Here is a 26,666-nt window from a genome sequence, read left to right on the forward strand (position 1 = left end):
ATGCCACCCGCGACATCGGCAGTCAAGGTAACCCTGCGGGAGCTGGCCGACCTGGCCATCGGCACCCCGGAGGTGGGTGCAGTCAACTTCACGGCCCTGCACACACTCGTGGTGGCCATGCTCAAACACCTCAACCTGCAGAACACCTATGTCGACTTCCAGTCGGTGGCGACCGAACCCAGCCGCTTCCTGGAGCCTGCCCGGTCCTCCCACAGCGCCCCCCAACTGCCTGCTGAGGTTTTGGCGCCCAAAGAGAAGCGTCGCAGTGTGGGCCACTTGCAGGTGCCGGCCCTGGAGAGCCAGGTGAGGGACCTGGGCGGGCAGGTGCAGGACCTCAGCGTGCAGCTCCAGACCATGGACAACAAGGTGCAGGACATCGCCTCCCACGTGAAGCGCCTCTCCTCCCAGACCAGTGGCCTCAACCTGCCGGTGCTGCAGTGGCCGGAGGAGAGGAGTGCTCTCACACTGGTCCCTGAGAAGACCCAGAAGCAGCCCTCGAAGGCACTGAAGGGCAGCGAGGTCATCCCTGCCAAGGTGAGCCGCCCGGGGGCTGGAGCCCCGCAGGAGGAAGGGGTGGAGGAGGAGCAGAGTGGACGGGGTCTGCCCTGGTGATCTGCCCTGCAGGCCATGGGACTGCTGCAGAACCTAGTGGAGGAGGTGAAAACCCTGAAGGAAGCCCAGCAGAAGCTTCAGGAGCTCCCTGCCCTGAAGCCCCAGGTGAGGGCACCATGGGGACCCTCCCTGCTGTTCCAAGGGGGGTTCGCCCCTGCTCACCAGACCTGGCCCAAGGATCCACCCAGACCCTGAGGGCAGTAGCACCTCCAACTTTCTCAGAGTGAATCCCCAGGGGTAGAGAAATCAACAAGTCGGGTGGGGGTGCTGAGAGCCAAGGAGGTGGGGTGGGGTGGGGCCCCCTGGAGGGACAGGTCCATCCTGGCACCCAGCCCCATGAACAGCCAGCCTCTGTAAGTTTTGAGGGCCTAGACCTGGAGCAGCCCACATGGCCAGAGTGGGCTGAGTGTTCACTTCCAATTGTCCTGAGCCACCTACAGCTGCTGCAGTTGGGATTCCGTGTGCTGCCCCAAGGCACTCTGCCCTCTGCAGACATCTGATGCTTTGGGGGCTGCCCCCCACCGTCTGTGGAATGGGATGAGTCCCAGCCCCTTGGTCTCCGCCTCCCCTGCCTCCGCCCAGTAGTAACTCACCCTTGGCATGACACTTTTGCCCGGGGTAGGTTGGGCAGCCTGATTCTCCTGGCCAGGTCAGGCCCTGGACCCACCCAGGCCTCTGGCCCCTCTCTCCTGCATGTGGAGTGTTCAGCGGTAGGGAGGGGGCTGCTGTGTGAGGTGCTGGAGAATGTTGCCCTGACTTTGGACACTTCTTCCAGGAAATCCTGCAGCGAATTGAAGAGATGGAGACCCTAATGAGAGATCGGAATGAGTTTCTGGTAATGTCAGCCAGTTCTGTGGGAGAGGGCGGCATGTGATGGTGGGGGTGGGGGCCCAGCCTCTTCTGGAATTGCCCACACTGCCTTCTGTGTGGGAGGGCAGCTGTGTTCTCAACGGAGAGCCGGCTAGCCAAGCCTCTCTGGGCCTGTGGAGGACCCTGTTGACCTGGGGTTGTTCCCACGCTTCAGGAGATTGATTCCCGGCTGTGGGCCTTGTTGTTGTCAGGAGCTGGTGGGCCAGAAGCTGAGCATCCTTCCGGGCGGGGAGGAGGTCACCATGGTCACCTGGGAGGAGCTGGAGCAGGCCATCACTGACGGCTGGCGGACCACTCAAGGGGTGAACGTAAGGACCTTGGGCCACGGGCCTGGGTGGGACTGGCCACGACCCGTTCACCAGCTCTCGTTGCAGGTCCTTCCAGTGGCCTCCCTGCCCCAAACCGGTGACAGTTGCCCCTGAGCTGACAGGCACACACATGGCACACACTCACACGTGTGTGGACAGGAGACACACACGGTGTCTTTGGGGTGTGGCTGGCAGTGACTGGTTTGCCCTCCATTGGCGACATTCCCATGCAGGATCCCACCAGTGGCCCAGGACACCCCTGGTCCTGTCACCTGACTCTGGACCCCGGGAGCTCGTATTTGAGCCTTGCCCATGAGCTGGGTGCATCCCTTTGTATCTAACCTGAAATGGTGCGAGGCCAGAGGGCCATTGCAAGGCCAGGGCAGGCAGCCCTGGGGCATCACCCCTATGTAGGCCCTCAAGAGTGGGCCTCTTGGCGCCCCCAGGTGGCCATTTGGGGGTGTGCCAACAGTTGTCCCCCATGGGACAGAGTCTGTGAGTGGGCAGAAGGTGACCTCCATGCTGTTTTTTTTAAAGATTTATTTTTATTATTATTTTTTTTATTGGAAAGGTAGATATACAGAGAGGAGAGACAGAGAGGAAGATCTTCCATCCGATGATTCACTCCCCAAGTGAGCGCGACGGTCGATACTATGCCGATCCGTAGCCAGGAGCCTCTTCTGGGTCTCCCACGCGGGTGCAGGGTCCCAAAACTTTGGGTCGTCCTCAACTGCTTTGCCAGGTCACAGGCAGGGAGCTGGAAGGGAAGCGGGGCTGCCGGGATTAGAACCGGCGCCCATATGGGATCCTGGGCGTGCAAGGCGAGGACCTTAACCACTGTGCCACCGTGCCGGGCCCCGACCTCCATGCTGTTTTAAGCCAGAGCTGCTCTCTTCTTGCTGCTGCTGCTGCTCTGCCTTTAGGAATCAGCACAGTTGTACTTCTCCCAAGGTTGACAGAGGTCGCGTGCCGCGGCTGCTGCTCAGAAACACGAGTAACTCTCAGAGCAAACGGGAATCAAAAGTTTGTGAGGCACACATGAACAAGCGCTGGTGTTGAGAGACCCAGCCACTGGACACAAGGGTAGTGCGTAATCATGTAAGAATCATGCAGCGATCCTGCAAGTGGTGGGGGTCCCATGGGCCCCTGCAGGGCCCGGGCTGCCCACCTGGGTCCAGCTTTACCTGGCTGCAGGGTGGCTGGTGCCCCAATGTAAAAATGGAGTCAGAAGTTTTTTAGAAGTCCTGCCTGACACACAGGTCCACGTCCATGCTGCCCGTGTGCTGTGTGATGTCTCCCTACGTGAGCTGGTGTGTGGGTTGTCCCGATCCGGGGCGTAGCCATCAGAATCACCTGTCACCTCAAAAGTGAATCCCTTCTTTGTGGTGAGAACATCAAAAACCTGTTTTGCCACACTTAAAAAATATTTATTATTATTATTTACTTAAAAGGCAGAATTATAGAGAGAAAGAGAGACAGAGAAGGTTTTTGATCCATTGGTTCGCCCCCAAATGACAGCAATGGCCAGAGCTGAGCTGATCCAAAGCTAGGAACCAGGAGCCAGGAATCTCCTCGGGGTCTCCCACATGGGTGCAGGGTTCCAAGGACTTGAGCCATCCTCTGTTGCTTTCTTAGGCCCTAAGCAGGGAGCTGGATCAGAAGTGGAGCAGCTGGGACATGAATTGGTGTCCACATGGGGACACTGGTACTGCAGGGTAGAAGCACCTTCCCAACCCTAGCAATGCCCCATCGCTAAGTCACCCTGCTGTGACATAACACTGGTGACCTAACATCAGCCTCAGTTCCTTCCCAAGTGCCTGCTGGCTTCTTCCTGCTCCTCCCTCCTTCTTCTCCCCCGCAAGATAGAACAAGAGAGCAGCCAAAGGGCTCCCCCAGGAGACCCCACTCCGAGCTCAGGTCATGACCCCATCATGCCGTCCTCAGTGTCCTGTGACAGTGACCCTGGGTGTTGGCGGGGTCAGCTGCGACAGGCCTGGTGCGGAATGACTCCTCCCCACCCTCCCGTGAGGGCTGCTGGGGGACACTGAGGGCTGCTGGTGGGCCGCGGGCTGCTGGGGGGCCGAGGGCTGCTGGGGGACGCCGAGGGCTACTGGGGGATCGAGGGCTGCTGGGGAGCCGCGGGCTGCTGGGGAGCCGCGGGCTGCTGGGGGGCTGAGGGCTGCTGGGGGGCCGAGGGCTACTGGGGGGCCGAGGGCTGCTGGGGGGCCACGGGCTGCTGGGGGTCCATGAGCTTGTAGACAGATTGCTCTGCTGCAGAAACAACGCCCAGCCATGATCAAAGGCATTCCCCTGCGGAGTCTTTGGCCCGAAGGAGGAAGCAACACGGAGGGAGGGGTCCGGAGTCCTCTCAGGGCTCCCAGAGAGCACCAGGGCACAGCCTGCCGAGGGCACGGCAGCCGGCGCTGTTCCCAGAGCTCTTGTACAAAGCCAGGACCGTGTGTATCAGCTGAGCTGAGCTGTGTGTTGTGAGGTGAACTTGGGGACACTCTGAGTCCAGCTGTGGCTGGAGTTAGGATTTCTGAAGCAAGAAGTAGGGTGTGTGTGATGCCTGATACATCTCTCTTATTAAAAAAAATACAAACGGAAACGCGAATTCACTCATTTCCATCTACTGAGTGTTCAAGTGACACAGAGAGAGAGAGCCGAGAGATCCTGCCTGCACTGGATCACCCCAAGGCTGGGCCAGCTGGAAGTCAACCCGATTTCCGGCATGGGTGGCAGGGACCCGAGGACTTGTGCCATTGCTGCAGCCTTCACGGGATGCATCAGCAAGCAGGAAGCTGGATCAGAAGCAGAGCCACTGATAATGGGACACTGGCACGCCCTGCAGCGGCCTAACTTGTTCCATCACAACACCGAAGCCCTGGATGCCTTCCTCAGCTGACGAGCAGGTCAGGCCTCTTGGAGCCCCTTGCTCAGTTCTGCCATTCCCAAGCTGGCCATCTCCCAGTGGAGACCAGAATCCAGCAGGGGCACAGTGAGGCGGGGACCGAAGCGACATGCCCTACCTTGGCATGCAGCCATTGGCCCTAATGCGTCTCTGTCTCCGATGCCCGGATGTGGGCATGCTCAGTGCTTCCTGACTGTTGGAGCACCTCAGCATGGCCATCATAGAGGGACATGGTCTGGGCATGTTGCAGGATGACCTCGGAAGGGGTGCGGATGTGCGAGGTCGTCCCAAGGAGTACCTGACCTGCCCACCCTCCCCTGACTCCAGCACGCCTGGCTCCGGGAGCTATGAGCAGCATTTCACATAGTGACTGCGACCCTGATTTCCTTTCTCAGCCCCAGGAAGGGGGCAGTGAGTCGTGGGTAGCTAGACATCCGGGAGCTCAATGCGGTGGAGCATCAGTGGGGTTTGTGTTTGAGTTTCAACTCGCGCCCTCTCTACTTCCACGTCCCCTTGTGCTGAAGAGTGACACATGTTGTTCTTTGCTGCCCGGCCACCGTGGTAGGCTGGAACACAGCCCCACAGACACCCTCATCCTGGCCCCAGCTGCCAGGAAAGTCATGGGGCCCTTCATAAAAGTCATAACTGCTGGGCCCAGCGCGGTGGCGCAGTGGTTAAGGTCCTTGCCTTGCACGCCCAGGATCCCATATGGGCGCCGGTTCTATCCCGGCAGCCCCGCTTCCCTTCCAGCTCCCTGCCTGTGGCCAGGGAAAGCAGTCGAGGATGGCCCAAAGTTTTGGGACCCTGCACCCGCATGGGAGACCCGGAAGAGGCTCCTGGCTTCGGATCGGCATAGTATCGACCGTTGCGCTCACTTGGGGAGTGAATCATCGGACGGAAAATCTTCCTCTGTTTCTCCTCTCTGTATATCCGCCTTCCCGATAAAAAAAATAAATAAATAAATCTTTAAAAAAAAAAAGTCATAACTGCTTCATAGCCAAGGGGCTATGAAGATGGGGTTGAGGTGGGAAGACTGTCCAAGTGGAACCATGATGGCCAGAGTGGATCGCATGGTGACCCAAGTGGATCCCTTGGTGACCCGCGTGGATTCCATGATACCCCGAGTGGAACCGTGACAGCCCGAGTGGAACCATGATGGCCCGAGTGTACCTGTGATGACCCAAGTGGATCCCTTGGTGACCCGCGTGGATTCCATGGCAGCCTGAGTGGACGCGTGACGCAGCCCACAGGTCATTACAAGGAAGCAGGAGATCTCACTCCAGAGGCACAGAGGACACCATGGCCAAAGCTGAGGAACGCCAGCGATGCCAGAAGCTGAAACAGGACCCGGGAATGGATCTTCTGGAAGGCTCCACCCCCACCAACACTCCCTTGACCATTTGTCCAGTTGAAGCTGGTTCGGGATTTCCGACCTCCTGACGCGTGAACGGTGATGTCCTTCGAAGCCGAGTTTGGAACCATTGGCTCCCATAACCTTGCAAGACACACACTGTGTCCTCATTCCCCTTAACGCAGTTCACAACCGACAGACCACTCAGGTCAGCTGAATTGTTAATGAGCCCTTCCGTTGCCAAGGAGTTCACTTTGGATTCATCTAATGGCAGGCGTGCTGGGTGGGCCTGGCCTAATCAGGAGGAGACAGCTGGCGAGAGGAGCATGAGCAGACTCCTGCAGTGCGGTTACTGAGGGAGACCCCCAGCCAGCAGCAAGCATGCAGACATGTCAGTCCTACAGCCATGAGGAACCAAGCTCCGGCAGCGCCTCAGACGAGCTGGGAGATGGCAGCAGCTTGTTCGGACAGCTGGCGTCCTGCGTGAAGTCCCCTGGGATAAGGCCGGTCACTGTGGATCTGGCCTGTTGCCCGCAGGAACCCTGAGTTGTTATGTGTGTAGTAGCACCTGTTACGGAATAGTGGTGCTGCTGCTGAGGGCTTTGGGGCAGTCCCTGGGGCAGCCTCTGACCTCAGAGGGAGGTACTGTGCGCCGACCCAGGCAAGGATGACGGGAAGGGAGTCAGATGCTGTGGATGTCAAGTTCTCCCTGGCATCGGGCAGTCCTTAGGGGGCTGGCTGGCCAGTGTCTGGGGGACATACCCTCCAGGCAGTGTGATGCCCTCTGCTACCTGCCAGAGGGGCTGCGAGGGGAGCTGGTGAGCTGCAGCCACGTGTGCTGCTCAGGGCAGATAAGATCATCATCATCTGAGGCTGCATCTTGAGTAAGAACGGTTTAGGGGGAAGCTGCCCCTCAGGATGGTCCCCCAGTCTGCATTGAATGGCCCCTGGCTCCAGTGCAAACATCCAGCTTCTGCTAACGCACCTTGGAAGACAGCAGATGGTGGTCCCAGCGCTTGCGTCCCTGCACCCACAGGGGAGGCCTGGATGAAGCTCCTGGCTCCTGGCTTCGGACCATTGCAGCCATTTGGGGAGTGAGCCTCTGGATGGAGGATTCTTTCTCTGCCAATCTGCCTTTCAATAAGAGTCCTTTAAAAATGGATATAGTCGGGCCCGGCACGATAGCGTTGAACGCGCCCAGGATCCCATACGGTCGCCAGTTCTAATCCCGGCGGCCCTGCTTCCCATCCAGCTCCCTGCCTGTGGCCTGGGAAATCAGTCAAGGACGGCCCAAAGCCATGGGACCCTGCACCTGTGTGGGAGACCCAGAAGAGCTCCTACCTTGGGATTGGCTCAGCTCCGGCCGCTGCGCTCACTTGGGGAGTGAAGCATCAACGGAAGATCTTCCTCTCTGTCTCTCCTCCTCTCTGTATATCCGCCTTTCCAATAAAAAATAAAATAAATATATATATTTTTAAAGGATATAGTCTCTCCACACTTTAGAGTTCTTATTTCCTTTTTTTTTTTAACCCTAGGCATAACAGTGTAACCTCAGTTTTGAAATGTTTCATTCAATATCAGTATTGCTATTCCCACTTTTTTTTCCCTTAGAGGTGTTAGCAATCATGTCTGTTTCCATTCTGTTTGATTTGCACCATTGTTTCTCTATGTAAGTATAAAATATGTGGTTTTTATTTTTTAAAAAAATTGGTTTATTTATTGGAAAGTCAGAGATACAGAGAGGAGGAGAGACAGAGAGGAAAATCTTCCGTCTGATGATTCACTCCCCAAGCGAGCGCAACGGCCAATGCTATGCCGATCCGAAGCCAGGAGCCAGGAACTTCTTCCAGGTCTCCCACACAGGTGCAGGGTCCCATGGCTTTGGGCTGTCCTCGACTGATTTCCCAGGCCGCAAGCAGGGAGCTGGATGGGAAGTGGAGCTGCCAGGATTAGAACCGGTGCCCATATGGGATCCCGGTGCATTCAAGGCGAGGACTTTAGCTGCTAGGCCACGCCGCCAGGCCAAAAATATGTGGTTTTTAAAATGTATTGATTTGAGGGCCCGGCACAATAACGTAGTGGTTAAAGTCCTCGCCTTGAACACGCCCAGGATCTCATATGGGCGTCGATTCTAATCCCGACAGCCCTGCTTCCCATCCAGCTCCCTTCTTGTGGTCTGGGAAAGCAGTCGAGGATGGCCCAAAGCCTTGGCACCCTGCGCCCGCATGGGAGACCTGATGGAGGTTTCTGGCTCCTGGCTTGGGATTGGAGCAGCACTGGCCATTGTGCTCACTTGGGGAGTGAATCATCAGATGGAAGATCTTCCTCTCTGTCTCTCCTCATCTCTGTATATCTGCCTTTCCAATTAAAAATTTTTAAAAAGTAAATATCTTTAAAAAATAAATAAATTTATTGATTTGAAACGCAGAGTTCCAGAGGGGGGCGGGTAGACATTTTTCATCTGCTAATTTATTTTCCCAAATGGCCACAATGGCTGAGGCTGGACTAGGCCAAAGCCAGGAGCCAGAAACTTCTTCTGGGTCTCCCATATGAGTGCGGGAGTCAAGGGACTTGGGCCATCTTCTATTGCTTTCCCAGGTGCATTAGCAGGTAGTTGGATCTTAAAGTGGAGCAGCCAGGACTTGAACCCACATCCACACGGTCAGCCTGCATTGCAGGAGGTGACTTAAACAATGCTGGTCCCTAAAATAGATCTCTTGTAAGGAGCATATTCTACGCAATCTAACAATCTCCACTTTTTTTTTTTTTTTAAGAATTTATTTGAAAGGTAGAACAGCAAAGAGAGGGAGAGATCTTCCATCTGCTGGCTCACTTTCCAAATGTCTGCCACAGCTGCGGCTGGCCCGGGTGAAAGCCAGGAGCCAGGAGCCCCAGCCAGAGGCCCCGGCACTTGGCTGTCCTCTCTGCCTGTGACGTGCACTAGCAGGAAGCTGAAGTGGAAGCACGGCACAGGCAGGATGGAATGGACCCTGCAGGAGGGGACTCAGGCAGCGGCTTAGCTTGCTGTACCGCACCCACCCCATCAGGCTGCTGAGACCAATTCCATCTCATGTGGTCACTCGAGTCTGCCTCCTGTCACCTGTCTACTGTTCACCCCGTCCGTGCTCGGGCCACCGTCCCCTTGTTCTACTTCCTTGGACTGTGTGAACCTTGGCTCTTCTGATGATTGGCAAGCTACCCATTTCACCCGCCACATCTGCCTTCACGTAACGTTATGCCATCTCGCAAACAGGATGAATTTTTTTTTTAATTGTGTGTCAGTTGTTGCTTTTTATTATATGCTTTCATTTTTAAATTATTATTATTATTTTATGATACAGTTCCGTAGGTCTCAGGATTTCCCTAAGCCCCACCTCAAATCCCCTCCCAGGATGAACTCTTTTTTTAAAAAAAAAGATTTATTTATTTTTATTACAAAGTCAGATATACAGAGAGGAGGAGAGACAGAGAGGAAGATCTTCCGTCCGATGATTCACTCCCCAAGTGAGTACAACGGCCAATGCTATGTCGATCCGAAGCCAAGATCCAGGAACTTCTTCCAGGTCTCCCACACGGGTGCAGGGTCCCAAGGCTTTTGGCCGTCCTCAACTGGTTTCCCAGGCCGCAAGCAGGGAGCTGGATGGGAAGTGGAGCTGCCAGGATTAGAACCGGCGTCCATATGGGATCCTGGGCGTGTTCAAGGCAAGGACTTTAGCTGCTAGGCCATGTCGCCGAGCCCTCCACTCAGTTTTATTCTAATTTTTAGTTCTAGAATTTCTAGGGGCTGATGTGTTACCATAGGTTAAGTTACCCCTTGCAATGGCAGCATCGCACTGGGCACTCAGTTAATGTCCCAGCTGCTCTGCTTCCAACCCAGCTCCCTGCTGATGTGCCTGGGAAAGCAGTGGAGGACGGCCCCAGCACCTGAGCGTTTGCCACCGCTGTGGGTAACCCAGATGGAACTCCCAGCTCCTGGCTTCACCCTGGCCATTGCAGCTTTTTGGGGGAGTAGGCCAGTGGGTGGGTAGAAGTTTCTCCCTCTCTCTCTCTCTCTCTCTCTCTCTCTCGTGCTGGAAGGTGGCATGGTGGGAGACAAGTGAGGCAGCCAGAAAGACTTTGGACTTAGCCTAGGGGAATAGTTTGTGTTTCTTTCTGTTTTTCCTCATTTTGAATGAAATGACTGTTGAGGTGCATTTTGCATATGTACCAGTCTCCAAAATTGGGGAGACTCTCCCTGAGAAGTGCCCGTCTGTTCAGCTCAGCTTTCAGGACTAGAGGGGTTCTCTTCCTTTTCCTGTCAACAGTCCTAGCTCATCCTGCCAACCCCCATGGTGAGTGTGTCTGACCCAAGTCACCGATCTCCTTCCAGGGCTCAGAAACGCTGATGGAACTTGCCAAGCGCAGAAGGCTGTCGTCCATAACGACCAGTGACGTGATTCCAAGCGGAGCCTCCCCCAGGCAGCTGAGCACTGAGCAGGCCTTGGATCCCGCCAGGGGGTTCGGCCCAGCTAAGACCGGCTCAGTCTCCAGTGGCACGGGACACCCCTCTGAAGGAGTCACTAGCAGGGAGCAAGTCTGGGGCCTCCCTGCTACCAGTGTCCTGGGTAGAGAACAGCACCCAAGGACCAGTGAGGATGCCAGCACACCAAGGTCCCAGCAATCTCCCGGAGCTCAGATCCCAGTGGAGGCTGGTCATCGCAGGGGCATGGAGCAGCTTTCCCAGACACATTCAAGGAGAGCTGAGCGAGGTTCCCAGCTGGGCCCCCTACCTCAGGACCTGCCCCCCGTACATCACCCTCAGTATAGTGCCGCGCCCTATAGCCACGGTCAAGTCTACCTAAGGCCAGATCAGTATGGACCAGCGACACCTGGCATGGACCAACCTGGACTGGCACAGACCAGAGTTCGTCCACGTGCTATGGTGCCCTACCTGGGTCAGCTGCCTCCTGACTTGGATGACCTGGCAAGGATAGCATCTGCCATGGATCAGCGTGGTGTGATACCACCCTCAGTAGCTGACAGGGACCAACAAGCACTGGAATTGCCTAGCACGGAGCAACATGACATGTATGAACCTGTGTTGGCACTTCCCGGCACAGACCAGTGGCGTATGGTACAGCCTGGCATGGATGAGAATGGCATTGCACCGCTTGGCACTGATCAGCAAGGCCTGGTATGGGCTGGCCCGCAGCAACATGGCTTTGTCTCACCTCTTCCCTATCAGTATGGCTTAGTGTCACCTGGCTTAATGCAACCCAGCGCAGATCAGCAAACTCTTGTACGGCCCAATCTGGAAATATCTGGGGTCATACAACCTGGAGTGGATCGGCGTGGCTTGGCGCAGCCTGGAGTGGATCGGCGTGGCTTGGGGCAGCCTGGAGTGGATCAGCGTGGCTTGGGGCAGCCTGGAGTGGATCAGCGTGGCTTGGCGCAGCCTGGAGTGGATCGGCGTGGCTTGGCGCAGCCTGGAGTGCATCGGCATGGCTTGGGGCAGCCTGGAGTGGATCGGCGTGGCTTGGGGCAGCCTGGAGAGCCCGGAGTGGATCGGCGTGGCTTGGCGCAGCCTGGAGTGGATCGGCGTGGCTTGGGGCAGCCTGGAGAGCCCGGAGTGGATCGGCGTGGCTTGGGGCAGCCTGGAGAGCCCGGAGTGGATTGGCATGGCTTGGCACAGCCTAGAGTGGATCGGTCTGATTTGGCACAGTCTGCAGTGGGCCAGCCTGGTATGGCACAGCCTGGAGTGGATCAGCGTGGCTTGGCACAGCCTGGAGTGGATCAGCGTGGCTTGGCACAGCCTGGAGTGGATCAGCGTGGCTTGGCACAGCCTGGAGTGGATCAACGTGGCTTTGCACAGCCTGGAGTGGATCAGCGTGGCTTGGCACAGCCTGGAGTGGATCAACGTGGCTTTGCACAGCCTGGAGTGGATCAGCGTGGCTTGGCACAGCTTGGAGTGGATCAACGTGGCTTTGCACAGCCTGATGCATATTTTCCTGGCTTGGCACAGCATGGGATGTATCCACGTAGTTTGGCACAACCTGGAATGTACCCACGTGGTTTGGTGCAGCCTGGAATATACCCACGTGGTTTGGTGCCTGGAATGTATTCATATGATTTGGCAAAGGCTGGAGTGGATCAGCCTGGTTTGGTGCAGCCTGGAGTGGATCAGCCTGGTTTGGCGCAGCCTGGTTTGGTGCAGCCTGGAGTGGATCAGCCTGGTTTGGCGCAGCCTGGTTTGGTGCAGCCTGGAGTGGATCAGCCCGGTTTGGCGCAGCTTGGTTTGGCACAGCCTGGAGTAGATCAGCCTGGTTTGGTGCAGCCTGGAGTGGATCAGCCTGACTTGGCACAATCTACAGTGGGTCAGCCTGGTTTGGTGCAGCCTGGGATGTATCCACATGGTTTGGTGCAGCCTGGAATGTATCCACGTAGTTTGGCGCAGCCTGGGATGTATCCACATGGTTTGGCACAGCCTGGAATGTATCCACATGGTTTAGTGCAGCCTGGAATCTATCCACATGGTCTGGTACAGCCTGGAGATCAGCGTGATTTGACACAGCCTGGAGTGAATCAGCGTGGCATGGTGCAGCCTGGAGTGGATTGGCCTGATTTGGCACAGTCTGCAGTGGGCCAGCCTGGTGTGGCGCAGCCTGGAGAAGATCAGCGTAGTTTGGCACAGCCTAGTGTGTATTCACCTGGTTTATCACAGCCTGGAGTGGATCAGCGTGACTTGGCGCAGTCTGGGATGTACCCACATGGTTTGTGGCCACCTGGGATGTATCCACGTGGCTTGGTGTCACCCGGTATGTATCCACCTGGTTTGGTGCCGTCCAGTATGTACCCACAAGGACTGTTGCAGCCTGGAGTGGATCATCGTGGTTTGGCGCAACCTGGTGCAGATGCAAGCAATTTGTTGCAAGCTGGTGCAGCCCAGGATGGTTTAATTCACCCTGGTGCAGATGAAAGTGGTTTGGTGCAAAGTGGCACAGGTGAGAAAAGTTTGGTGCAAGCTGGTACAGATGCAAGCAGTTTAGTGCAGCCTGGTGCAGATGAACAAGGCTTGGTTCAACCTGGTGCAGATGAAAGTGGTTTGGTGCAAAGTGGCACAGGTGAGGAAAGTTTGGTGCAAGCTGGTACAGATGCAAGCGGTTTAGTGCAGCCTGGTGCAGATGAACAAGGCTTGGTTCCACCTGGGTTGGATCAACGTCATTTGGTGCAAGCTGGTGCAGATGATCCAGCTTTGCTTGTACCAGGTACAGGTCATCTTGGTATGGTGCAACCTCGAATGGATCGGCAGGGGCGGGTGTGGCCTAGTGCCTATCCCCCTGGTTTGGCACAACCTGGCTCAGATCAGCATGTTTTGATGCAACATGGTACATACCCACATGGTTTAGCACAGTCTAGTTGGAGACTGCCAGGTGCCGATCGGCAAGGCCTGAGAGCACCTCACGCAGAGAGTCAGGGCTTGCCCGAATTGCAGAGCAACTTTCAGATTGTGCCACCACATCATCATCAGTATCGTATGCCGCCCCGTGGCAGAGAGCTGCATGGCCACACGCCATCACTTGTAGGCAGTCAAGGTTTAGCATCACCAAGTATGTATCAAAGGGTGTCACCAGGAACTTATGGGCAAGGTTTGGTGCATCCCAGCACAGACCAGCATGGCCTGACCCCAGGAAGCACAGGCTTGGGGTTTGCACACCCAGAGCAAGAACGTCTGGCACCCTCAGGCCCAGACGAGCAGTACCAGCCAGCAGCAGGTGGTACCGCTCCACCTGCTGCCACATACACACCCCCAGACCACGAGGGTCCCAGGCATTCTGCTCACCGTGACCCAGGCCACTCGGGTGTGGATCAGCGCAGGCGTGACCCGAGCAGAATCCACGTCACGGGCCAATCAAGAGTCATGCTCCATGCGGCACCCCCAGGGCAGGACTCCCACAGCTATCTCCACACGACCTCATCGGAAAGGAGTGACATCCACAGAGAGCGGCACGACTCCCTGGACAGGGTCGAGCCCAGCTTCCCCATGGCGGTGGAAACATTTCGGCTGGTAGGTGAGCTCATCGGCCTCTACGTGGAGTTCAAGGAGAGCATGAAGGACCTGGACAAGGAGCAGACTGGCAAGTCAGACCTGGAGAAGATACAGTACCTGCTGTCCCTGATGGGTGGGTACCCCTTGCATCTGAGGCACCCCGGCTGCCGGTTAATGGCTTCCTTTTGCAGCCCTGGTCTCAACTCCTAGCTGCTGGGCTTTCCCTGCGGGCAGCCTGAAGTCAGCCGCCCCTTCTCTGTGCCAACTGGGCTCAAGGGAGGGTCCAAATGAGCACAGCGGGGGGCGGGGAATCAACCAGTGGGAGGGATGGAGCCTCGAGATGGGGTGCAGCAGCAGGACCCTGGCACCTTTGCCCAGGGGAGGTTTGGGGTGCAGAGTGGGGTTTGTTGGGGAATGGTAGTACAGCAGGCAGGTGGACCAAGAACGTTGAAGTGGGGCACTTTACATTTGCTCATTCACAGCCACAAGTCCAGGGAGTAAGGCAGATCTCAGAGGTGTTGAAAGGGGCAGGCCAGGGCCCCCAAACCCTTGAGGGGACAAAGCCGTCAGGGCTGACAGAGAGGCTAAGGGCAGCCCTTTCTCCCTCCCCCCATTCTCCCTGGTCTCCCCGAAAGCACCACAATGCAGTGAGGGTGTGTGTGTGTGTGTGTTTTATTTATTTATTTTTAATTGGAAAGTCAGATTTACATAATGAAGGAGAGACAGATCTACTCGCTGGTTCACTCCCCAAGTGGCCACAATGGCCGAAGCTGATCCAATCCAAAGCCAGGAGCCAGGAGACTCTTCTCGGTCTCCCACACGGGTGCAGGGTCCCAGGTTTTAAGCCGTCCTTGACTGCTTTCCCAGGCCACAGGCAGAGAGCTGGATGGGAAGCAGGGCTGCTGGGATTACAACTGGCGCCCACTGGGCCCGGCGGCATGATCTAGTGGCTAAAGTCCTCACCTTGAACACGCCCAGATATCATATGGACGCCGGTTCTAATCCTGGCAGCTCCACTTCCCATCCAGCTCCCTGCTTGCGGCCTGGGAAAGCAGTGGATGACAGCCCAATACTTTGGGATCCTGCATCCATGAGGGAGACCTGGAAGAAGTTCCTGGATCCTGGCTTCGGATTGGCACAGCATCGGCCGTTGCGCTTACTTGGTGAGTGAATCATCAGACGGAAGATCTTCCTCTGTCTCTCTTCCTCTCTGTATATCTGACTTTGTAATAAAAATAAATAAATCTTAAAAAAAAAAGAAGCATTGGTGCCCACATGGAATCTTGGTGCATGCAAGGTGAGGACTTTAGCTGCTAGGCTACCACACCAGGCCCACGCAGTGAGTTTTTAAAAAATATTTATAATTAGGGCCCGGCACAATAGTGTAGTGGTTAAACTCCTCACCTTGAATCCCATATGGGCACTGGTTCTAATCCTAGTGCCCTGCTTCCCATCCAACTCCTTGCCTGTGACCTGGAAAAGCAGTAGAGGACGGCCCAAAGCCTTGGGACGCTGCATTTGTGTGGGTGACCTGGAAGAGCTCCTGGGTCCTGACTTAGGATTGGCTCAGTTCCAGCCATTGCAGCCGCTTGGGGAATGAACCATTGGACTTGGGGAGTGAACTATTGGACAGAAGATCTTCCTCTCTGTCTCTCCTCCTCTTTATATCCACCTTTCCAATAAAAATAAGTCTTTTTTTTATAAAGATTTATATTTATTTGAATCACTTCTTGGCCTTTTGGCTAAGATCAAGTGTAGTATTTTTTTTTAAAGATTTATTTTTATTATTTTTCTATTGGAAAGGCGGATATACAGAGAGGAGAGAGAGAGAGGAAGATCTTCCGTCCGATGATTCACTCCCCAAGTGAGCACAACGGGCCGATACTATGCCGATCCAAAGCCAGGAGCCTCTTCCGGGTCTCCCACGCGGGTGCAGGGTCCCAAAGCCTTGGGCCGTCCTTGACTGCCTTCCCGGGCCACGGGCAGGGAGCTGGAAGGGAAGCGGGGCTGCCGGGATTAGAACTGGCGCCCATATGGGATCCCGGGCGTGCAAGGCAAGGACCTTTAACCACATGCGCCACGGCGCCGGGCCCAAGTGTAGTATTTTTATTTGAAAGGCAGAGTACACAGAGAGAAGGGGAGACACATGGAGAAAGATCTTCCATCCACTGGATCACTTCCCAAATGGCTGTAGTGGCCAGAGCTGAGCTGATCCAAAGCCAGGAGCTTCTTCCATATCTCCCACATGGATGCAGGGTCCCAAGAGTCACCCTCTTCTGCTTTCTCAGGCCATAAGCAGGGAGCTGGATGGGAAGTGGAGCAGCCAGGACTCCTGCTGGCATCCTATTAAGTGCTTACTTTGCAGACAGAGGCTTAGTCTACTGTGCCATGGCACCATCCTCCCCTTTCCCCGCAGCCCCAGTATTTGCTGCCTTCTCTGAGCGGGGGTGGCGGTGGGAGGGGGCGGGGTGCCCCATGGCTGTAGGGTCTGGAGGCAGAGGCGCAGAGCCCCCTGACGCTGAGGCTTCCGATTTCTCACAGTCAAAAAGACCATGCCCCCAGACCTGCAGGATCAACTCAAGAACCTGAAGATTTTGGCCAAAGAGTTCCGGCAGGAAAAAGCAAAAGTGAGAACCAGGGAGTCTGTTCGCTTTACCTCCCCGGGCAGACTGGGGCAGAAATAGAGGGCAGCGGTGTTCCCACTCTAGGTTTCTCATGCCATCACCCCTGTAGGTCCCTCACACCCCTGCAGGTCCCTCACACCATCACCCTGCTGGATCCCACTCACCATGTGACTTTGCCGACCTCCCTGAAAATGCACATGGCTCACCTTACCGTTGGTCATCTCCTGGATCTAACCTTGGATGTTCAAGGCCGTTCAGACTTGGCTGAGCCAAACAGGAAGGACTCCGCTCCTTCCACTCTGCACGGCCAGTCCCCCTCCAGGGCCGGAGGTCATGCCCAGTGGCTGCTGGACCTTCAGTCATTCGCTTGATGCTGGCTGCCTCCACCTGTAGGGGAACGAAGGGCAGGGAGGCATGCTGGACACACGGACAGTCCATGAGCAGAAGGGCTTGTGCCATGGGCTAGAGACAGGAATTGGGGGGATGCCTGAGCCCCCTCTTCTTCCCCTGGGTCTGTAGCTGGAGAAGCTGCAGAAGATGGTAGAGGGCGACGGGGAGCTGGAGGCGGGGAAGGAGCTGAAAGGTGGGCAGCTGGGCCTGCAGCTGGGCATCCTCAGGTAAGACGCACCCCGTGGCCCAGGAGGGCCTGTGTCCTGGAGTGACCTGTCTCAAGAAGAGCCAGCCTAAATTCCCCGTTGGGTCCCACACACTATCAAGGCTCAGGAGCTCCCCAGACCCTTGGTCTGCCCAGGGTCCCCCAGACAAGAGTCTGCTGGGGAAGGGGGAGGTGGTCCCTGCTAGCCAGGCTTCTGTGTGGGTGGACTGGGACAGCTCTGGGCTGCAGTGGAACCAGGCAGGGGGGCCCCTGTCACGTCGTGGCAGAGTCACCGTGGCTGACATTGAGAAGGAGCTGGCTGAGCTGCGGGAGAGCCAAGTGCAGGGCAAGGCCACCATGGAGAATTCTGTCTCTGAAGCATCTTTCTACCTGCAGGAACAGGTGAGGGTCAAGGTCTCCTCTCTGATTGGCAGTGTGTGTGTCTGGGTGGGGGAAGGGGAGGACAACTCTGCCTGATTGCAGGCCCCTCCCAGGACAAAGCCAGCTTGGAGGCCAAGTGTGTCCATTCCCAGTGGCCAGGAAAGGGGCCTGCCCTTAAATAATTCACATAGAAAGGGCCATCTTTTCCATGCACACAAGGTGACCTTGAGCCCGTTTGTGAAGCTGGGTAGCCATCAGTACGGTCCTTTCTATGTCCTCCTTGGAATCAGCTGCCCACTGGGACAGGTGGTGATGGCGCGTACACTACAGCCAGCAGGAGGGGCAGGCCGAGTGGGGCCCCTGAGAGAGACTAGCCCCTGCCTGGCCCATGAGAGTCACAGTGCCAGCCAGCAAGCATGAGTACCCTTGCTCTCTGGTGGGTTGGCCCGTGCTGAGGGAGGTAGCCTTCCCATCCCAGGACCCCCCGCAGCTCCCCTCCTTCCCAGAGTGTGCACAGGCTAACCAGCGGACAGTACTGCTTTGAGAGGATCTCACCACAGGATCTGCTCTGGCCCTGGGCTGGCTGGAGAAAGGTCTAGAAGCCACCCTCCCGCATGGGGCTGATTCAGCACCCTCTGGTGGCTGTCCGTGAGGCCACAGTGCAGAGGCAGAGTCCTACTCCCCTAGCTGCCCCCACCAACTGCCACTGGCAGTGCCCATGTGGGCAGAACGTGGTCTCTCCTGCCCCCTCCGCCCTGCCCCAGCTGGACAAGCTCCGTGCCATCATTGAGAGCATGCTGACCTCCTCCTCCACCCTGCTGTCCATGAGCATGCCCTCCATCAAGGCTCCGGTCGCCATGGTGCCCGGCCAGATCAACCCGGAGGCCACCTGTCCGGCCTGCAGCCTGGACTTGAGCCACCAGGTCAGCCTGCTGGTGCAGCGCTATGAGCAGCTGCAGGACATGGTCAACAACCTGGCCGCCTCCAGGCCCTCCAAGAAAGCCAAACTCCAAAGCCAGGTGAGGCCCAGCTCCTCTCCCACGGCCTCCCAGCCACAGCCACAGCCCCATTGGGGTCAGCCGCTCACCACAGAGCATTGCAGCCTGTCCCTGGGGATGGTGGGGAGGACTGTGCGTGTGTCCTCTTGGGAGACAAAGGCTGCTGAGAAGCTCCAGGAGAGGCCTGTTTCCAGGGGCAACGTCCCGGAAGTGGCCCAGGAGCCTCTCTCCGACTGCTTTTCCCCACCTGCGCTCTGCCCCACAGGATGAAGAGCTGCTGGGCCATGTGCAGAGTGCCATCCTGCAGGTGCAAGGGGACTGTGAGAAGCTCAACGTCACCACCAGCCACCTCATCGAAGACCACCGGCAAAAGCAGAAGGACATCGATGTGAGTCGTGGACGGCGCCCTGCCCGCCCTGCCCACCCTGCCCTGGCTCAGTGCACAGCCAATCGGCTCTTTATTCCCTGCTGCTCCTGCCCCCACCAGGTGTTGTACCAGGGTCTGGAGAAGCTGGAGAAGGAAAAGGCCAACCGGGAGCACCTGGAGATGGAGATCGACGTGGTAGGCGGGTTGCCAGCTGCACCTGCCCAAGGCCTGAGGGGTGAGGGGCTCCCGAACGCCCTCACTGGGCTCTGGCTCAAATCTGGCCTCGTCCTCCTCTCCCTCCTGGCAGAAAGCCGACAAGAGCGCCCTGGCGGCCAAAGTGAGTCGTGTCCAGTTCGATGCCACCACAGAGCAGCTGAACCACATGATGCAGGAGCTGGTGGCCAAGATGAGCGGGCAGGAGCAGGACTGGCAGAAGATGCTGGACCGGCTCCTGATGGAGATGGACAGCAAGGCAGGCGGGGCGGGGCAATGGGAGGGGGACCCAGAACCGCACCTGATGCCTTCTGCTCACCTGGCACACACGCCTGCCCCATGCCACCGTTGTGTAGCTGGACCGCCTGGAGCTGGATCCACTGAAGCAGCTGCTGGAGGACCGCTGGAAATCCCTGCGACAGCAGCTCAAGGAGCGTTCCCCGCTCTACCAGGCGGACGATGCAGCCGCCATGCGGAGGTGGGGGCCAGGTGTGGGACCCTGAAAAAGGCTTGCACGACATGTGTACCTCCGAGGAGGGGCCTGGGGAAGGTTCATGGCTCTCTGGGCTGTGCTGTGTGACACTGACCCCTAGGCCAGGAAGGGGTCTCCAGGAGCTGGCCTGTGGTGGGCTTGAATGCCAGCATTTCCACCAGTGGCCGCCAGGGGCCCCCCAAAGCACGCCCAGGGCACCACCCTCAGGGATTACTGGCTGGAGCCCATAGGCTTTGGGATAGGATGAGCAGATGTGGGATGCTCTGCCTGGGAGGAGCAAGTCCCAGGTATACCGCCAGCCTTCAGGGACCTCCAGCTCTGCCCCACCACCGCCTCCAGTGGCTCTCACCCTCACCCATTCTGAACAGGCAACTCTTGGCACACTTCCACTGCCTCTCGTGCGACCGTCCCCTGGAGACGCCTGTGACTGGACAGTGAGTGTCCATCCATTGCACACTCCAGCTGGTGGGTGCAAGCGCTCTGCCTGCTGCCCATCTGTCCTTCTCTGGTCCTGGTCCTCCTCAGGTGGGCTAGGGGTGGTGGTGGTGGCATTGAGCAGATGCCTTAGACGGAGGAACGTTGCGGGGCTGGATCCCTCCTACACTGACTTCCTTCTCTCACTGTGCCCCCACTGAGGTTGATCCCTGTGACACCTGTGGGTCCCAGCCTGCCAGGCCACCGTTCCATCCGCCCCTACACAGTGTTTGAGCTGGAGCAGGTTCGGCAGCAGGGCCGCAAGTACGAAACAGCGGGAGGTCTTGGGTGGGGCTCCACATGGACTGGGTGGGTGAAATCTCCTCCCTGCAAGATGCCCCAGGAGTCCCTGCAGGACACAACAGCAGAGGGAGTTGTGAGGGACAGCACATAGGGCCTGCTAGAGTAGATGGGCGCCAACCAGCTTCCTTCTTCTTTGAGAGTTATTGCTTTGGAAGGCAGAGAGTTTTATTTGCTGGTTTGCTACTTAAATGCCCACAACAGCTGGGCTGAGGCCAGACCACAGAAATTCCATCCAAGCCCCCCACACGGACGGCAGAGACTTGACCACTTGGGCCATCACCTGCTGTGTGCCCTGGGCACATCAGCAACAGGGAGCCGGATGGGAGATGAAGGAGCCAAGATTTGAGCTGGCGCTCCAATGAGAGAGGCCAGCGTCACAGGCAGCCGCTTAGTCACCCCCACCACACTGATCTCTAGGCCATTTCCAGGGTAGGGGTCCTCAGAGGGAGATCCAGTGATAACCGGCTGCAGTGACCTCGCTGTGCCCAGGGCCCCAGGTACTTTGGGAGCTCCTCTTTCTCCCCTTCTCCTTGGGCCATGTCCAGCTGTCCCAGCAGCTGTGGCACTGAAAGGGTGGGGCCAGCTTCACCTAGCTATGTAAGGTGAACCCAGCCAGCGAGCAGCTTGGCAGAGGAAGGCTCAAAGCTCATCTGGACTCCAGCCCTCCACTCTGGCTTCCTTCATGCTGTGTGGCTGGAGGAGCCAGGCACCCCATGCTTTACTTACCTGTACCCCCTCCTTGCCTAAAGCTCTCCCTTGCCCCCCCCCCACAAACCTAGCCCCTCAGGCCAAGCCGCTCAGTGGATCCTGATGGCCCATTCTGCATTTGGCTTCTCCCAGTGCCAGCTGGGCCCAGACTGGACCCTGCCTAATGAGGCTTACCCAGGCAAAGCAGTGGGGTTCCCCCCCAGGGGGCTCCATCCTATTCCGAGCTGACTCTCCTCTCTGTACCCCCACCCCCCTACAGCCTCAAGCTGGGCAGTGCCTTCGCACGTGGGGACCTGTCACAGATGGAACGCAGCGTGCGGCGCCTGCGCACCATGCACTCCAAGATGCTATTGGACATTGAGAAGGTGCAGATCCACTTTGCTGGCTCCACCAAGGCCAGCAGCCAGATGATCCGCGAGCTGCTGCAGGCCCAGTGCCTCAGCTCCCCATGCTACAAGCGGTAGGCAGGGCAGCACGGGGGAAGCAGGGTCCCCAGGAACAGCGTGCAAGTAAGCACCTCACCCACTGGTCACCTCTGTGTCCTGCCCTGGTTTCCAGGGCCCCTGGAGAGCCACCCCAATGCCCTCTGGCTGACCCCAGCCTCAATGCATGCCCGGGACTCCTTGCTACCTCCTCACAGGATGCCGGACATAGCTGATTATACCTATTCCACGGTGCCCCGGCGCTGTGGGGGCAGCCACACACTCACCTACCCCTACCGCCGCACCCGCCTGCAACACCTGTCGCAGGGTCTGTATCCTGTGGAGGAGGTCCAGATCACCATGAAGGTCAGTCCCCAACGCCCCCCTACACACAGCCTCCCCCCCAGAAAGGGCCTGAAGTGGCCTCAGGTGTCCAGGTCACTCTGGAAGTCAGCCCCCCCACACACACTTTCCCCCCACCCTTTTTTTAAAAAAACATTTATTTACTTATTTGAAAGTTACACAGAGAGAGAGATATCTTTCACCTGCTGGTTTACTCTCCAGATGGCTGCAATGGGTAGGGCTGGGCCAGGAGCTTCTTCAGGGTATCTCACATGGGTGCAGGTGCCCAAGGCCTTAGGCCATACTCCACTGTTTTCTCAGGCACATCAGCAGGGAGTTGGATTAGAAGTGAAGGGGCCGGGACTCGAACCAGCACCCACATGGGATAGTGATGCTGCAGGAGGCAGAATTACTCACTATGCCACAGCACTGGTCCCAGTGCACTTTCTTAATCAGACCCACATCTAGCCTCAGTTTCTGTCCTGCCTGTAAGCATGCACACAGCCCCGGCCAGCTGCCTGCCCTGCTCTGCCAACCCCTACCCACCTACCACAGACCCTCACAGTCCTGCCATTCATCCTCTTCTACCTCGCTGCTCTGTACTGGTGCCACCCAGAGACCCTGAGAGGGTGCTGGGACCGCTGGACGCCAGGGGTGAGTCATGACCACGTTGACGGGTACATGCCCACCTCGACAGCATGACGAGGTGGACATCTTGGGCTTGGATGGACACATATACAAGGGACGGATGGACACGAGGCTGCCAGGCATCCTGACCAAGGACGGTGAGTGCTGGTCCGCATCCCTGACTGTACATGTCCAGCCCTCTAGAAACCACTGGCCGAATGTCTGCAGGTGAGGGCAGCTGGCCTGTGTTGGCCCCCTTGGCTCCCAGACTCCGGGGCAGAGCCCCTCCCACCCTCCCTCCAATTCAGCAAAATTCAGCACCCCCTTCCCCCGCCAACATGGGGACTGCCCAGGTCCCTGAAGGCCTCACTTGCAGTTCCCCGACCCCAAAGGGAGCTGTCTTAGCCACTTCCCAGCACAGCCTGATCTGGCCAGAAGCCTCCCCCACTGGGGACTGGAAACCCCAGGGCAGGACTGCCCCCGCCAGCACCTGCTTCAGGGCTGATGTGCAGAGCTCCCCAGGGAGTGCTGTGAGTCAGGATGGACACGTGGGTGGGCGGACCTGGGAATGAATGATGTGCTTCCGTCCAGAGAAAAGCACTGCTGTGCACCTGCCACCAGCCCCCCAAGCCCAGCTCCTCCCTTGTCCCCTCCACCCCCGCTGCAGGGCTGTCATCCCGACACAAGCCTAAGCTCTCCCGGCCCCACGTGCACCAGCAGCAGTCTCCAAGCGACAGCAGCCAGCCGCCGTCCCGGCCTCAGAGTGCACACACGCTGGTGGACACTAATCCAGGTAGCTTCCTTCTGCACACCACACCTCCCCCTTCCCGCTCCCCGGGCCACCCCTTCCTGCCTGGGTGCCCTCACATTCTGTTTCCCGGAAGAGAGGAAGGGGCCCTGGTGGACGGGGGTGGGGGGTGGGGGGTGGGGCTCACAGTGGAGGAAATGGGGGCAGGGGTGTGCTCCCCCGCCCACACATGCTGCCTCCTGGGGTAGCTGCTGGGCCCCAAGCTAGGGTCCTGGGGACCCCGCTAGGTCACAGAGCAGGACTGAACCCAGGCAGCTGGCTCTGAGCTCATCTAGCCCCGCTCCTGGCCCATGTCCTTCACTCACCAGACAGCGCAGCTTAGAGCTCCTTAGACTGAGGCCCCGCCCCAGCCCACCCCATGAGATGCACCAAAGTCACTCCTGCCTAAGGACACATCCACAGCACCCTGAAAAAACTGGCAGGAGGTTCCAGGGTGTCCCAGAGCCTCTAACACCGTCTTGTCCCAGCATTCGGGGTGCCTGTGACCAAGGCAGGGGCGGAGCCTTGGGCAGCCCACCTGTAACAAGGCCTCCTCACCCACCACGCACTGTTCAGAAACCCAACACTCAGGAACCATTTTTTCCCCTTATTTTTTCTTTTAAATTTATTTACAAGGCAGAATCACAGAGAGAGAGACAGAGAAAGAGGTCTTCCATCTTTTGGTTCACTCCCCAAATGGCCACAATGGACACGATGAAGCCAGGAGCTTCTTCTAGTTTTCCCCCACATAGGTGCAGGGACCCAACAATTTGAGCCATCTTCTTTCCCAGACACATTGCCAGGGAGCTGGGTCAGAAGCGGAGCAGCTGGGACTCGAACTGGGTGTCCAGATGGGATGTTGGTGGTGCTGCAGGCAGTGGCCTAACTTGCTATACTACAGTACTGGCCTTGACCAATTTTTTTTCTCCCTGAAAATTCATCTATTTGAAAGGCAGAGGTACAGAGAAGGAGAGACTGATCTTCCATCCACTGGTTCAGTTCCCAAATGGTTGGGGCTGGGCCAGGCCAAAGCCTGGCACCTAGAACTCCATCCCTGGCTCCCATGTAGGTGGCAGGCAAGCACTTGGGCCTTCCTCCACTGCAGTCCCAGGGGCATTAGCAGGGAGCTGGATGGGAAGTGGAGCGCCCATATGCGACACTGGCTACTTAGTGCCAACTTTAATTCCCATGCCTAAGAGGGAGGCGCTTAGCTCTTTTCACCTTGTTGCCACAAACCCAAAGCGCCGGACGCAGCGAGTCACACAGGAGGTCTTTGGTGCAGGAAGAGGTGGCCATGAGGAAGGGAGCAAAGGCAGAGAGAGACAAAGGAAAAGAGAAAGACAGACAAAGGAAGGGAGGGAGGTCTCCTGCCTCAGTGACAGGAGGGGGCTCCAAGGAAGGGAGAGAGAGCCGAGAGCAACACGCACGGAGCCTGTCCTGTGCCGGGGGCGTTGGGAACACGGGCAGGAGGGATGATGGACAGTGCTGTCAGGTGCGGCATCATGAGGTCACAGAAAACTGGTAGAAAACAGGGTTGTGAGGTTACAGCGGATTGGCGGACAACAAAATCTGAACCTAAAGGGTGTGAACCTTAAGGAAACCAAGAGCTAAGGGAAGCAGATATTTCCAAGTCCAAAATGGTGGGGGGTCTTATCAATCTTCGGGGCCAATGTTTGAGTCACTACTCACTGAGGGGGCTGTCCTGAGCCCTATATAGCTGTGAGAAAACAGACTGCTTACGGGGCTTGCCCCGGGTCACCCAGACACTCCACTACCCGCTCACAGGGCAACTGCTGGGCAGGGAAAACAGCTGCCCACTGCGGTCTTGGGAGCGTTCCCATCGGTACCTGCGCCCACACTGGGAAGCAGTGGCCACTTGGCCTCTGTGGAAGCTGTGCCAGTTCGTGGCCTGTTTCCTTCGCCCAAGAGCCTAGGGAGCTAGCTGCCAGCTCCAGGGTGTGCAGAGCAAGTCCTGCACCTCCCAGTCCTGGGCATGGCTCCTGTCTTCCCCAGAGTCTTGGGGTGGGCTGAAGGGATCCCCCTGACACAGCGGGCCTGCACAGCCAAGCAGAGAAAACTGACACCTCCTCCCTCCACCATTTTGCAGTTTCTTTGCGACAACAGAAAGACAGACCCGTCTCCTCCGAGGGCCGCCTCTCTGAGCCCAATGAGCTCCTGCCTCTCAGCTCAGCGGACATGGCGACCCTGCAGGCGCTGGACAGGCACCTAGATGTGCCCCCAGGAGAGGGCCTCGAGGAGCCCACGCGTGGGCCACGCTCCACCCCTGCCCACAGAGCAGAGCTATAAATAAATACTTCAGAAGGAGCAGGGGCCCTGCGGAGTATCTGGTGGGAGGCGGCCACCACCAGCAGGCAGTGAGGCAGACGGACAGAGCAGTCTCCCTGGGTGGCTGGGACCCAGTGCCAGCAGGACCCTGGAGGTGAGGCCGGCAGCTGCCTGCAGCAGGCTCCTATGGCCACACTCCGGTGCTTGCTTGGAGTGGAGAGCAGGAGCCCAAGGCGACCTAGGGAGCAGGGGTCCCCTGGGCCATAGCTGGGCAGGGAGCAGGATGGAGGGTGGTGCATGACGCAGCCCTGCAGGTGGTCCAGGCCCTGCCTGCGCCTTTGGCTCACCTGCATGCCAGCCCCACACCTGGAAATTGTGGGAGGGGACAGTGAAGCCAGCGGAGCTGCCTCAGGCCAGACATGGTGACCCAACAGATCCCCGAACTGCCAACGGCTCCATGCTCCCCGATGGCCCGTGTCTCAGCCTCAGCCAGATTAGTGCTTCTCCCGGGAGCAGCCTCCTTTCCTGAGGCCTGGGAAACCCTGAAGTCATCAGCACTTTTGTGGGGGCAGGGAGCTCAGCTTTGTCCTCACTGGTTTCCTCCTCAGCAGTAGGGAAGTGCTGGAGGCAGGAGTTGGGGGTCTCCCCACCCCCAGTTTGCACCCCTCTTGACATGGGAAAGGGACGTCTGGGACAAGAAGCTGCTTTGGGTGTGAGGCGAGGGGGCGACAGAATCACACAGGAAGGAAACAGCCCCTGGCCTGCTGTAGGTAGGTGGGAGGCAGGGGCTGGGGCACTGTGGGGTGGGGGAGGCTCCCGGCGGCGGTGGGGGTTCCCCTTCTCCCTGGTGATAGCTAAGACCCCATGCCTCTGCGGGGGTTTTTTTCTTTAGCTAAACAAGGCTTCTGAGAAAGGCAACCAGGAAAACAGAATTGCCATCCGCAGGTTCATGTACCAAATGCTGAGCC

The 26,666-nt window shown here is 57.6% G+C and overlaps 1 protein-coding gene and 1 pseudogene across 1 annotated transcript; both read left to right on the plus strand.

The window, feature by feature from the left end:
* Window positions 1-25,719, plus strand: QRICH2 (glutamine rich 2). The gene is made up of 23 exons (XM_040989357.1): window positions 1-534; window positions 1,388-1,447; window positions 1,674-1,784; window positions 10,422-11,432; window positions 11,754-11,949; window positions 12,157-12,711; window positions 12,892-13,237; window positions 13,358-14,211; window positions 16,620-16,705; window positions 17,222-17,319; window positions 17,585-17,699; window positions 18,443-18,697; window positions 18,942-19,064; window positions 19,164-19,238; window positions 19,351-19,515; window positions 19,613-19,734; window positions 20,118-20,183; window positions 20,386-20,487; window positions 21,494-21,694; window positions 21,875-22,022; window positions 22,696-22,783; window positions 23,293-23,418; window positions 25,520-25,719. The coding sequence occupies exons 1-23, from the start codon at window positions 1-3 to the stop codon at window positions 25,717-25,719; spliced, it is 5,637 nt and encodes a 1,878-aa protein (XP_040845291.1).
* LOC121162686 lies at window positions 15,801-15,962 on the plus strand (annotated as a pseudogene).
* Window positions 25,720-26,666: the final 947 nt, after the last annotated feature.

The sequence above is a fragment of the Ochotona curzoniae genome, unplaced genomic scaffold (assembly GCF_017591425.1).
Source record: "Ochotona curzoniae isolate NIBS_2020 unplaced genomic scaffold, NIBS_Ocur_1.0 contig_523, whole genome shotgun sequence".
Lineage (NCBI taxonomy): Eukaryota > Metazoa > Chordata > Mammalia > Lagomorpha > Ochotonidae > Ochotona > Ochotona curzoniae.

Bases quoted from the DNA above. Each gene is read 5' to 3' on its own strand.
- QRICH2 (XM_040989357.1), top strand. From the start codon at position 1: ATGCCACCCGCGACATCGGCAGTCAAGGTAACCCTGCGGGAGCTGGCC. The intron at 16,706-17,221 runs GTGAGAACCAGG...CTGGGTCTGTAG, and splicing joins TCCGGCAGGAAAAAGCAAAA to CTGGAGAAGCTGCAGAAGAT. The intron at 22,784-23,292 runs GTGAGTGCTGGT...CCCCCGCTGCAG, and splicing joins AGGCATCCTGACCAAGGACG to GGCTGTCATCCCGACACAAG.